Source organism: Pan paniscus, chromosome 3 (genome assembly GCF_029289425.2).
Source record: "Pan paniscus chromosome 3, NHGRI_mPanPan1-v2.0_pri, whole genome shotgun sequence".
In the NCBI taxonomy this organism is placed as follows: domain Eukaryota; kingdom Metazoa; phylum Chordata; class Mammalia; order Primates; family Hominidae; genus Pan; species Pan paniscus.
The window spans coordinates 169,801,030-169,813,911 of record NC_073252.2 but is presented as its reverse complement, the minus strand read 5'-3'; the positions used below and the strand labels follow the sequence as shown (position 1 = coordinate 169,813,911).

Sequence of the window (12,882 nt, the reverse complement as noted above, 5' to 3'; positions counted from 1 at the left end):
AGAACACTGCTCTTGGAATTTAAATATATATTCAAAGCTCCACTAACCTCCTCCTGCCTCCCATGTCTCAGAAGTGTGACACAAGAAAGGTTTGTGTACAATCAAAATTGTCTATGACCTAGAATACACTTTTGAAAACTAATTTGTCTCAAAGTTCTGAAGAGTCTGACTTCAAGCGTACACTATTCAGACATTAACTTTAATGGTTCATTGCAAAATTGATGCAGCAGTATGGGCACCAAAGGCCAAATAATCATAATGCTGACTTGATTGTCACTGTCTTTAAACAAATGAGGGAGAAAAACAAACAGAAAAACAAAAAATAAAATCAATTGAGCGCAATGCAATTAGCATAGATGTTCTTGGATGATCTGACTACAATGTCTACAAAATTTAATATGGCCAATATTTGAATCAAGGGTTTATATTTAGCAGGTGATATCACCAAAGATCCTGGGATAGGCTTGGATCAGGAATATGTGTTTCAAAAAGGAGTAACTTTATTTGGAGAGACAGAACCATTATATAAACTAGTCAATGAAGAAAATGAAATAATCCTGCAGGAGAAGGATTTGGATAGTGGGCCACTCATTTAACATAAATTTGCAATGTAATGCTTCAGGCACAAGGCAAATTGTGGCTCATATGTGAATGTATAGCAGAGGTATTACATAAAGGATAAGGGAGTTTATTTTTTTCAGAAGAACATTATCGTGTGCATTTTTCAAGCACACATTTAAAAAAATGTCTTGTTAAGGAGAGTCCAAATAAGAACAATAAAAATGATGTAAAGTTTAGAAAGCCCAACGTATAAGTACAGGTAACACAACTGCATTTTTACCACCCAGGAGAGACACTAAAGGGCTTTATGGATTGTCTGTAGCACTCAAAAGAACAGACTAATTTGAGGAGATGGGACCTGCTTTAAGTAGTCATTTTGGGTCAATAAACAATTGTCTTTAATAAAAAAGCAGAAAGAGTGTCTTCTTTAATTGCAAAAGAGGGTTTTGCAAAACACTTTGTTTAGAGTCATATACATTTAGAAAACAAAACCAAAAAATAAAAGCCAAAAAAAAGTCCTTTAAAAAAAGTAGTTATAGAAAAAACTAGAAATAACTGAGTTTTAGGGAAAAATCTGTAATATTCTATAAACATTTAAAATATAAACATCTTTAAATGAGAAAAAATACAAATCAGCCATGCTTTGGCTAATTATGGTAGCCTTTAATTTTATGAGGCTGATGAGACTTACTATATTGAAACATGAATGTGAAAGATTATATTGAGAAACTACTCTTTCCTTCTGAATTTGGGCAAGCTAATTGAAGAAAGTGAAGCAAAGTGCTTGTGTTTACCCTAGCCTTCACAGATATTCAGCTACATTGTCCTTCCCTGCAGAGCTTTCCAAGGGTGGAAGGCACTAAGATGCATAAAAGGACTTCACAGCAGAGGGAAACGAGATGAAATTTTGGCCGCTCAAGAACTTCTTAGACTTACTCTGGTGCCAACAGCTGGTAGGCAGGGTTTTGGTATTACATAGCTCCTAGTAATCAAAAGTACTTTGCAAGGCACGCTTCCAGAATCCATACAGATGGTGGGAAAAATAACTTTTATTCAACTTATTAAATTTTACATTGCTTTTCTCCCAGGTAGCAAAGGAAGCAGAAAGGAGGTAGAGTGAAGAATTATGATGCCAGGCAGGGAAGGGTTACTCATAGTCTCTCTGATAGGAGGACTTGGCAGGAGATTCAGAGGTCTAGAACAGCCATCTATTTTTCCCCTCTCTGTACAACATCACTGATTTCGTGGAGCACAGGGCAAAAGGCCAAGTGATTTCAGTCATATGAAAAATGTGGTTGTATCTTAGAATTGCATTTTTAAAAATGTGACATGCTTTGTTGAAATGTGTTTTGGAATGCTGATTTTGGATGTAGCCACAATAGTTATTTATTGCTTTGAAAATTTATCGATAGCCTTTAATTCACGACCAACCTTCTTTCATTATATTTCTTTACTTTTAAGAGATGTGACTTTCTATGAAGGGAGAAAATACATGTGTGTGTTTTGGGGACATGGGGTTGGGGAAAGGTAAGGCAGTAAGAAACAGCAGTCTTATAAAAATATAAATATTAGCACAGTTGAGCTTATTTCATAGCAATAAAATTGGTGAGTTGGTATTTTGTAATGATTTACTGGACAGACAGACATTTGATTCGTATTTGGTCTACTTCTAGGCTGTGTGACATTAAACACATTATTAAATTTCTCTCTCAGTATTCTTACTTACAAAATGTGGAGGCCAGGAGTAGTGGCTTACGCCTGTAATCCCAGCACTTTGGGAGGCCAAGGCGGGCGGATCATGAGGTCAGGAATTCAAGACAAGCCTGGCCAACATAGCAAAACCCTGTCTCTACTAAAAAAAAAAATACAAAAATTAGCTTGGCATGGTGGTGTGCACCTGTAGTCCCAGCTACTCAGGAGGCTGAGGCAGGAGAATCATTTGAACCTGGGGGGCAGAAGTTGCAGTGAGCCAAGATCGTGCCATTGCACTCCAGCTACACAGCAAGAGCAAGACTCTGCCTCAAAAAAAAAAAAAAAAAAAAAAAAGTGGATAAAAATACCAAGCTCAAAAGCAGGGAATGGGTGGTAAATAACAGATTCCAAAGCATTTACAGTGCAATGTTGGCGTATGCTAAGTGCTTAAGAGATGGTGAGTTTTGAGACCGTTCAGGGTGGATGCATTTGGAAGCAGCAAGTTTGTAAATTCAGGTGTTTAGTGGTCTAAAATAAATCAAGCCATCTCCTAAAGCAATAGAACTTAAAATCATGGAGCTTCTTTATTACAAAATTAAGTTAGTATACAATGGGTAGGTAACAGAAAAAAAAGCCCAAAGGTTAATTAAGAGAAAAATTAAATTCTAGCATTATAAAAAATGAAATAAATAATACAAGCACATATTTGGCCTTTCTGGGACATTTCAAAAGTCTTTTATCAAGATTTTCAAGATTATCAAGATTGTTGTCTTGTGACAACGAGACATTTTGAAATGATATGACCAAAACAGTTGTTTTCTTTCACTAGACAAATAAAGGAGCTTGAGGGGATTTTGCAACATTTGAATGACAGAACAAAAGTGCAATATATGACTAGGGCTGCTGAGCTCAATACAACATGAACTACTGGGGGACTAGACAGTGAAGCATCTGTTCTCCTCATTAAACAACCTTCTCCCTTGCCAGAGAAGGAGACTGGGTGAATTTTTTTAAACAAATGTATTTTTAAAATATTATCTAGTCAGATTGAAAGGAGGTGAAAAGGATGAAGGGAGAGAGAGAGACAGAATACAGAGAGAGAAAAAAAGACCTGAAAAGTTCTATCAGTATTACAAATAGTCTTTTAAAGAAAAAAAATAAGTATTTTTTTCTAGTTGTATGAATTTGTACAATAACTGATTTCTTGGTTTCAGGTAATCACTGTTACCAGTTATTAATATGTATGTGTATTTTCTTCATGGCTAATTAGAAAGATTGTTGTTTTTTTCCCACATTAGTACGAAACATATTCCTAATGATGGTTCTATGCATCTATGCATAGCAATCTGCATTTGTCATTTTCCTTAGAGCCCATGTAATATGGTGTAATTTTTATTTACATAATGGAATAAGTTTGTGTCAAATTAACTGGAAGACCTTGAAATGCTTTGCAAAATAAGTCAGTTCCATTGTACATATAAGCAATTCATCCACTGCAGAAAAATGTTATTTCTATGTAGTCAAACAAAATGGAATGCTGGGTAGTGACTAAGTGATGTTTTGAATGCCAGCCTGAAATGGTAGTGGGTGTGTTTGGAGGGCCTGATATACATAGAAAACTACCTCAACTCTATAATTAAATTGTTCTATGTGTCTTTCTTTGAAAGACAATAAGATGTTTTCTGATACCAAAATATGTGACTTTTGTTTTTTTTCAAAATATTTTGCCTTCCTAGAGAAATAAAATGTTTTATTTTTCATGCAGATTCAGATCATAAAGGGGATCATTGACTACGATAAATCATCAACTGAACATGTTAAAATTTTTTTGGTTATATGTAAAAATAGAGAAACAGGAGAGTAGAGCAATTACAGTATACAATTATTTCTAACATTTCATTCATGCGTATGCATTATCAATAAATGAATACACATATACATGTATGTATGTGCATATGTATATATATTTGTGTGCATATATATGCAGATATGTATATGTATGTGTAAACATGTATATATGTATGTACATACAGAAATATTTGATTGTATTTTGCCCTTATAGAATTGCTTTTGTCTTAAATTTTTAACTATGTCCTCTTTCTCTGAGGCTTTTCCATGTTTTGGTAATTCAGGTTAAGATGGTATTAATTTGGCACAAAGTAACACATTTTTTCTCTCCTGGTGAATTACTTAGATATCCTTAGAAGAAAAAAAGAAAAAGAACATTTTATTTGTGACTGAGCTTTCTCATTTTAGGAAAAGTAACTTATTCCTACCTGAGCCAAATTTTAGTTAAGTGAAGCTGGATTCAAATTCCCTGCAGTCTTCTTTTGAGCCCTCTCCTTCTGGGCTTCCTGGGAGCCCTGTGCCCTTCATATTTCCCTTCCCTCTCACCTTAAAACTGGCAACTGGCTCTCACTTTGATTTTAAACCTCGGAGAGATAATATAATTGAGAAGAAAATGGACTTATGACAATGACAGGTGTGTTTTTTATTCACTTCTACCACTTACTAATGGTTTGACTTTTGACTAAAACTTCAAATAAACATAGCATGAGTAAAAATCACACTTTATATTGCAATCTAAATATAACCTGACTCCTGACATTTTTAACCAATTCACATTTAAATATTTTTAAAATCTGAGAATCATGACTTTTTTTCAGCTCCAAAATCTTTTTTGTTGTGTTAAATCTCTTTAAAACTCCTTACTTGTATTTCCTATTTACATTTTCTTACATTCTTGCCCTCATTCATATCTTTATATTAGACAACGGTTCAAGTTATTAAACTCTTTCTTCCCTTTCAAGTCACAGGATTCTTCCAAATTGACAATTATTTTTATTTCTCTGTGTCATTTTGAGATGCCATTGACCATTTGAATTATATTGTAATGTCGAGTATGAGCACATAGCCCTCGGCAGATAGAAATATGATGTCTTCTTTAGTCACCCATTGACAATGGAATTGAAAATCTGGGACCTCACCCCAGGAGGTGTCTCTGCTCCCAGAAGCAAGCCAGGAGAGGTGGGCTTCAACCAATACAACTGCTTCCTCTTATTCTGTCTGAATCAGAATAAACAGCTTCCTTCTCATAGAGAACACATAGTAAGCGAGCAGAAGCAAACCCCCTTCCTTTTTCCAAAAGATTCCTTCTCCAAGGAGATGATCTCTCCTCTAGGCAACTCAGAAATCTGCTTACTTGCACAAGCATGGTAGATAGACACACTTCTTTTCAAGATTTTAGTTTATTGATTGTCTCTCAATTGCAACAAAAGATGCCCTGATACCTACACTTTCTCTCCAAAGATTCAGATGGAATAGGATGTCTGTACACATCTCAATAGAAAATTTTAATTATTTTAGTGGCTGGGATGTAAAAATAGTAAATTGGAAGAGAGAAATGATCAGAAACAAATGCTCAAGTCACCGTCTTCTAAATGTTCCCTTTTGAAGACTTATAAGATATAGTTAAAGCATGCAGAAAAGTAAAGTAGGTTCTGGAAATCTGAGAAGAAAGAGGGAAGTAAGATTGCCATTTGATCATTATACTATAAAAAAGCAACTACTTGATTAGAGGAAAAATGAATGACTTTAAATAAACAGAATGGCAATAGACAGTGGCAAACTATATGAAAAGAAGTATAGATATTATTTGGCGATTATGTAAAGTAAGTCAGGAGAATAGAAAAAGCTAGAATAAAAAAGGTAAGAACATGCAGGTGTGCACACATGCAAGTGTACATGCACACACACACAGACACAAAACAACTCCTAAGTGTAAGAAAAAAAAAAAGGTGAAAATAAAATACAACCAAGGTAACCGCAAAACTTTGTTGAAATGAATGGAAACAAAATTGAATCAAAGAAGACAAGTATTCTGTGTCTGGAAGGGAAAGTTCGTATTTTTCGAGATCTTATTTTTCTCGAAATTTATATATGTATTTAATTCGGTCTCAATTTATCAAAATTATCTTTAATACTTTTAGAATATTTAGAAGGTGAGACTAGAAAAAATACTTTAAAAAAGAAGTGTAGGGTAGGCATGGTGGCTCACAGTGTTGTCCCAGCTACTTGGGGTGGAGACAGAAAGATCACTTGAGCCCAGGAGTTTGAGACCAGCCTGGGCACTGGTCTGTACAACAAAACAAAACAAGACAAAACAAAACAAAACAAAACAAAACAAAACAAGACAACCACTTCAGCCTGGGTGACAGATTGTACAGAGTGAGGCCCTGTCTCAAAAACAAAAAACAAACAAAAAACTCCAAAATGTGTAGTTGCTGATTTATATAGCCATGGTGTATAACATGGAGTACAAGCACACAAATGAAGTCAGTTTGGTACTAATGCTAAAATAAAAACATGTGCGGAAAAATGGAAAAGATTCTTTATCTCAGGAAAGAGCTATGTTCATAAGTGTGTATCCACATAATAAATCGTGTTAAAAACACCACATTAATCAATGGAAAGTTTATCACACAAAGAGAACAATTCACATGCCCATAGCATCTAATTTCAGATGAACAAAAGATGAATAAAAACTTGATTTATATATATATATAGATATATATATATTTTTTTTTTTTTTGAGACAGGGTCTGTGTCACCCAGGCTGGAGTTCAGTGGGCAGTCTCTCCTCACTGCATCCTTAACCTCCCATGCTCAAGCGATCTTCCCGCCTCAACCTCTGGAGTAGCTGGGACTACAGGAGAACACCACCACACCCAGTTTTTTTTATTTTTTATTTTTTATTTTTATTTTTTACTTTTTGTAGAGACAAGCTCTCACTATGTTGCCCGGGCTGATTTTGAATTCCTGGGCTCAAATGATCCTCCCGCTTTGGCCTCCTGAGTAGTTGGGACCACAGGCATGAGACCACAATGCTTGGCCTACACTTTTTTTTAAAAGCTATTTTTTCTAGTCTCGCCTTCTAAATATTCTGCAACCTCTCTCTCCTGGGCTCAAGTGATCCTTCCACCTCAGCCTCTCGAGTAGCTGGGAGTATATGCATGCACCACTACAACTGGCTAATTTTTTTGGTACTTTTTTGGGTAGATACAGGGTTTCACCATGTTGCTCAGGTTGATCTCGAACTGCTGGGCTCAAGATATGTGTCAGCCTCAACCTTCCAAAGTGCTAGAATTACAGGTGTAAGCCACCATGCCCAGCCAAAAACAATTAATGTTTAAAGTTAATAAGTAACATACATTAGGCAAAAGTTTATGCGTTCTTGCAAAATAAATTCTTTTAAAGATTGAAGTAACAGTTCAAACCAAAACTACAAAGAAGAAAAAATTTTACTTCATTAAACTACTATATTAAAAATATTGTAACATTAAAATATTTTAATTTTAAAACCATAATTTAAAATATTTGTAATGTTTTTAAAATAAAACTATCATAGAATATAATGCTATCAACTAGGAGGATATTTACAATAAGGCAAAAATTGATACACATAGTCTATAATTTTTTTGCATACTGATAAAATGAAAAGATACTTCTATAAACCAGATAAAGTACCACAATAAGCAGTTCACTAAAGATAAACCACAAATGACAAACAAATATGTCAAAATGCTTATTTTATTTATAATTAAATAACTACATTATTAAAAATACTTCTACAATCTTTTTCTTTGCTTGATGAATTAGCATAGGTTTAAAAACCTGATAATACTTAATTTTAGCAGTTTCACAAGAGACTGAAGGAAATAAATATTGATACAAACTTTAAAACATTGTGTATTCTGTATATTGAGTCCTAAAAATGTTCATAGACTCTGATCCAAATAATTTTATTTATTGTATGTACTCTAAGAAATGATCTGAAATTGAAAAAATATAAATAGAAATATTCTCAGGAGAGACTTGTTTGTAGCAGCAAAAAAGAATGTTAACAGCTTAAATGGTCAACAAAGTAAATATTTTAATCAATTATGGTACTTGTATATACGAAAGAATGCTACACAACTATTTACATAATATCCTCAAGGCTTCCCCTGAAAAGAAAATTATGCTTTTGGCACGATGTTGAATGATAAAATGCATACTTCAATGTTATGCAGAAAATATAAGTTCAAGTATGTAAACAACATAAGCGATAAATATTATGTGATAAAATGGCTAAATGGCAGCATTTTTTTCGTTAAGTGCCAGAATTTTAAGTTAATCTGTTATTCTTAATAGCAGATTTTTAAAAACACATTTTGTTTATAGGTATCTTCACTCAGCAATTTTTCTACTATTTTGGAATATTTGGTTTCCCAAATACTCTTTTAGGGAACAAATGCTTTTATCAGTAGACAAAGTGTTGAATTGCTTTGCTGCTATATATTTCATCATCATAAACTGACAACTTTTTTCATACTATCATTGATGAACTCAATTACATTCTGTCCATTTTCCCCCAAGCTTAATAAACCCTGAGTGGGCTAGAATTCAATTTTAGATCCCTTCTGTGAAATCTAAAACTATAGACCAATCTGGCTAAGAAGTACCCTGATAACTGGCCCACATTAACTCAGAAGTTGTCAAAGCTACATTCTATCAGTAAGTGTTATTACTTTGTCATGTGTCAGATGGGGCTCTCAAATCCACCCCACCCCAGAGGACCTGCTTAGGCAGAGCTCAGCTTAAAGTCTAGCAGGTTTTCCCATTTGCAATGTCTGGTTGACTAAACGGACTTTGGATTTGCTCCGGACTTCTACCCACCTTGGATTTGGGAAAAGGGTGGGAAAAAAAATGGAAGTCTTAATTTGATTTCTAGGCACAGACCACACTCTCCAATCTAATTTTTACCAAAGAGCCCTATTGTGGGATTTTTCAAATGTGTAACAACAACAGTGAAATTGTACTTTCCCAAATTTCCTATTTTTTTAGAAAAGAGCTCCATTTACTTCAAGAAAATTGTTGGAAAGAGGGATGTGCAGCAGTGAAGCATTAGGAGAGTTTTTAGTTCCAGAATATTACACAATTTTAATACAACCAAATGCCCACTCTACCTTAAAATAGCCTGATTCTTTCCTTGTGGTTTACTTTCTGCCTACATCTGAAAGCAAAAGGAGGCTGCTCTGAGAACTGGCCATCTCAGAATAAGAAGAAGGAAAGCAGGGGAAATTTTCTCTACTTATTGGTTTATTTGTTTTCTTTTTATTTTGCCAGAGAGCCCCATACAATAAGTTATAAGCCCCTCATTCAGCAAATAATAAAGTGAGATTCTGTCTTCCATTTGGGTGTGTCTCCATGCATTTAGTTCTAATGCTCTGGACCCATAAGGAGAAAAGCTGAATACTAAGGTTTGGCTGTCTCTTGGTTCCTATTTGAATGCCACATTGAGACAAAGTTTGTTACATATACTCTTCAACTTTAAGTTGTAATAATTCATTCTCCATTATCAAAAGTTTGGATCAAGAAACAGAACTAACAACTTTCTCTTGATCATTAATGAAAAGGCACGACTTCTCATTTGTTTCGAAGTTCAGTAGTTGGACAATATGAGTTTGACAAGAATGATTATTTAGGTTTCCTTTATACTATTGAATACGGTTACTTTTGTACTTTAAACTGAATGTTTATGTTCCCTCAAAATTCTTATGTTGAAACGTAACCCTCAATGTTATAATATTTGGGGATGAAGATTTTGAGAAGTGGTTTGACCATGAAGGTGGAGTTCTTGTGAACAAGATTAATACCCTTATAAAAGAGGCCCTTTCCAACATGTGAAAATACAATCAGAAGATCTCTGGTCTATGAACTAGGAAGTGGGACTTCACCGGATATTGAACCTGCTGGAAGCCTTGATCTTAGACTTCCTAGCCTCCAGAGCTGTGACAAGTGTTTATAAGCCATTCCATCCATTGTTGTTTATAAGCCATTCCATCAATTTCATTATAGCAGCCTAAATAAACTAAGACACTTTGCATGTTTAATTCATATAAATAAAGTATGTAAAATATAAAATGTGCTCATTAAATTATTTCTATTTGAATTATGATTCTTTGACCCTTGATTGAAAACCCTGTTATAAAAATATGTTTGTGATAAGAACTGTTCTAGTATCTAAAGTTATTGCAGTATATTGGAGTTACCATTATCAAACATTAATTATAATATTAATAGAAAAATTAAGTATGAATATTAGATTTCTCATGAAGTATCCCTAAATATGTTAAAGTGTAGCATTAGAAAGAAAGATTTCTAACTTTAGAAAGCCTCCTGGACTCTAGAAGCCAACATTTATTTCTCAACATGAACCAATAATATTTTGCTTAACTATGAAAATATTTTAGAATATTCTTATTAATTTTGGATTTTGTTTTGTATATACAATTGTGCTTTGATTTTGAAACTCATAATTTGTGATTACTTTAGTTTTTGTTTGGCCCATGGATATATGTTATTTATTTGTTATAAAAATTTACATAACTTCAAAAGATAAAATTTAAAGGTCTTGCCTCCTTCGCTAGGGGGCCCATTCCTGTAAAAAAAGGTCCATGTTCACCTACACTCAGGTACACAGACACACAAAATATGTGCATGCGTGCATACATACACACCATACACATAGACACAGCTCATTTGTTTCATTCTGATTGAAGTGTATGGAAAATTTTGTCAGCAGCTATAAACTTCTCCCCCAATTGTAGAGGGACAATTTTGATATTAATATAATGCACTAAGTTCGCTTGTAGTGGGATAAATACTGAAGTACTTTAAAACCCTTTGTTTCTCTGCCAAGAACACATGTTCCTGTCTTTTTCAGCAGTCCCTTTAGAAAAGAATTAATTCCAGACAGCTTTGAGCTATTCATGCCAACACCACAGGCACTAAAGGAAGCAGCTTTCAGGAGAATGGCTACCTCTATCCTCACCTTAATGATTTTTCTTTTGGATCAATGCTCATAGGTTTTGGATGTCTGTGTGCAGAGTATTTATTAAGTTGACTATAATGACTGGGGATAGCACCTGCTTGGTCTGTTGATCCCCTGTATTATTGTGTTTTTAAAAAAAAAACACCATGTCTGGTTACAAAGAAATCCTCAAAAAGCTTTTCACATAAAATATGATTCAGAAATTACAAAATTCTCATCACTAAAATTTGGTATTCAGATTCTTATTCCAGGTAAAAATATGTTTAGGTATCTAATGAAAATGGTAATTAGACGTGAGTTCATTTATCTTAAAATCAGCCTTAGTTGTATTTATTTGTATTTTATTTTTGTCCTATTTACATGTCACTGCATAAGTCTTGAATATTATTTTACATAGTAAGGTTTCTTTCATTGTGCTGCCTGGTGCTCATTCCTTTTCCCCTGACATTCAGGCAGCAACCACAACTTCATGTAACTATTGTTTTGAAGAGAAAGGGCAAGTATAACTTAGTTTTTTTGTTTTTTGTTTTTTAAGGCAAATACAATTGTGTGAGTGAGAGAGTGTGGGTGAATATGTATGTATGTTTATGCTAGTAGAGACAGTTATATAGGAAAAGTTCATGAGAAAAAAGGTTTTCTGAATATCAAAAGTTTGACTTCAAATATCAAAGCTTAAAACTCCGTAGGAAGTCAGGTTGAATCAATTCCAAATACAAAGTGATAGCAAAGCTAACCTTGTCTACCCTGGGCAAAAGTGATCACAAAAGAAAGAGATGATGGTGAGACTACGTGACCCTAAAGTCCTGATTCAACAACAAGCGTCCATGAGACGAACCACCCTATCTTGTCTTGGTCTGCACTGCAGCCGTTTGCTTTTTACCGGTTACCTGGTAAACCAGCTCATGCACTCTGTGGTCTGCACTAATGCTTGGATTCCTCTGGTGGCCAGCTCCGGCTCTGAACTTGGCTCTCATCTGGCTGGTGAATGGGTTGGGGTAAACAGCCCGTCTGGAGCTTATGGTTACTATGAAGGATGTGAAGGTGTGCATAGGTCTTCAAGGGTGTGTTCAAGCCCATCTCTAAATAAGCTCACAATATACCTGAGCTCTTACCTGGGAAGTGTGGTACATGTCCTGTATCCTCTCTGCTTTGAGGCTCTACTGAAATAATATAAAACTGTGAATGTTCCATTTCCATGACCGGGATATAAGAACAGAGCTAGAAGCCCTCTAAGGCAGTGCTTCTCAAATTATATGTGAGGACTCTTTTTTCAGAGTCCAGTTTTTTGTTTTTTAATATCTAAGCAGTCATAGGTGAATACACTTGTAAAGTGAAAATGAGCTATTAGTAAAATAAAAGTTTAAAGGCAATATTTCATCTCCTAGAAGGCTGCAGAGGAGTCAGGATCACCATATAAAGCTGTATGACAGTGCTGATAAGGGAGAGGCTGGAGGCAGAGAGGGTAGCCCCAGAGCCCTATCAATGCTGGAAAGGTTGACTCTATACACCCTTTGGCCCAAAGCCTTTATTTGCTTTGTCAGTTCCCAAGGTGTCAGAAAACTAATGATACGGACAGGAGACAGGGAAATACTGAGTACAAGAGGGTGGTTCCCTGGCAGAGGCCCTACCTGCAAGCCTGGAAACCCATGGCCCTAAGTGGGAACAGGCATTCCTATTTTCATGCCCAAAAGTTGCCTTTTGGCCCGCCATGCTCCCCTATCCTGTGCCCATATAAACCTCAGACCCCATGCTAC

The 12,882-nt window shown here is 35.0% G+C and overlaps 1 protein-coding gene across 3 annotated transcripts in view; it reads right to left on the bottom strand.

Annotated features, from left to right (window-relative positions):
- Positions 1–12,882, bottom strand: part of GALNTL6 (polypeptide N-acetylgalactosaminyltransferase like 6) — a 1,235,992-nt gene that overhangs the window by 988,412 nt on the left and 234,698 nt on the right. The window contains exon 1 of one of the 3 annotated variants that reach the window (XM_003823503.6): positions 12,016–12,265. The exons of the other annotated variants lie outside the window; for them this stretch is intronic. Within the exon in view, the coding sequence (XP_003823551.4) occupies positions 12,016–12,177 (162 nt within the window). The 5' untranslated portion in view covers positions 12,178–12,265. Of the gene's footprint in view, positions 1–12,015; positions 12,266–12,882 lie in introns of those variants that run through there. 3 annotated transcript variants of the gene reach the window in all.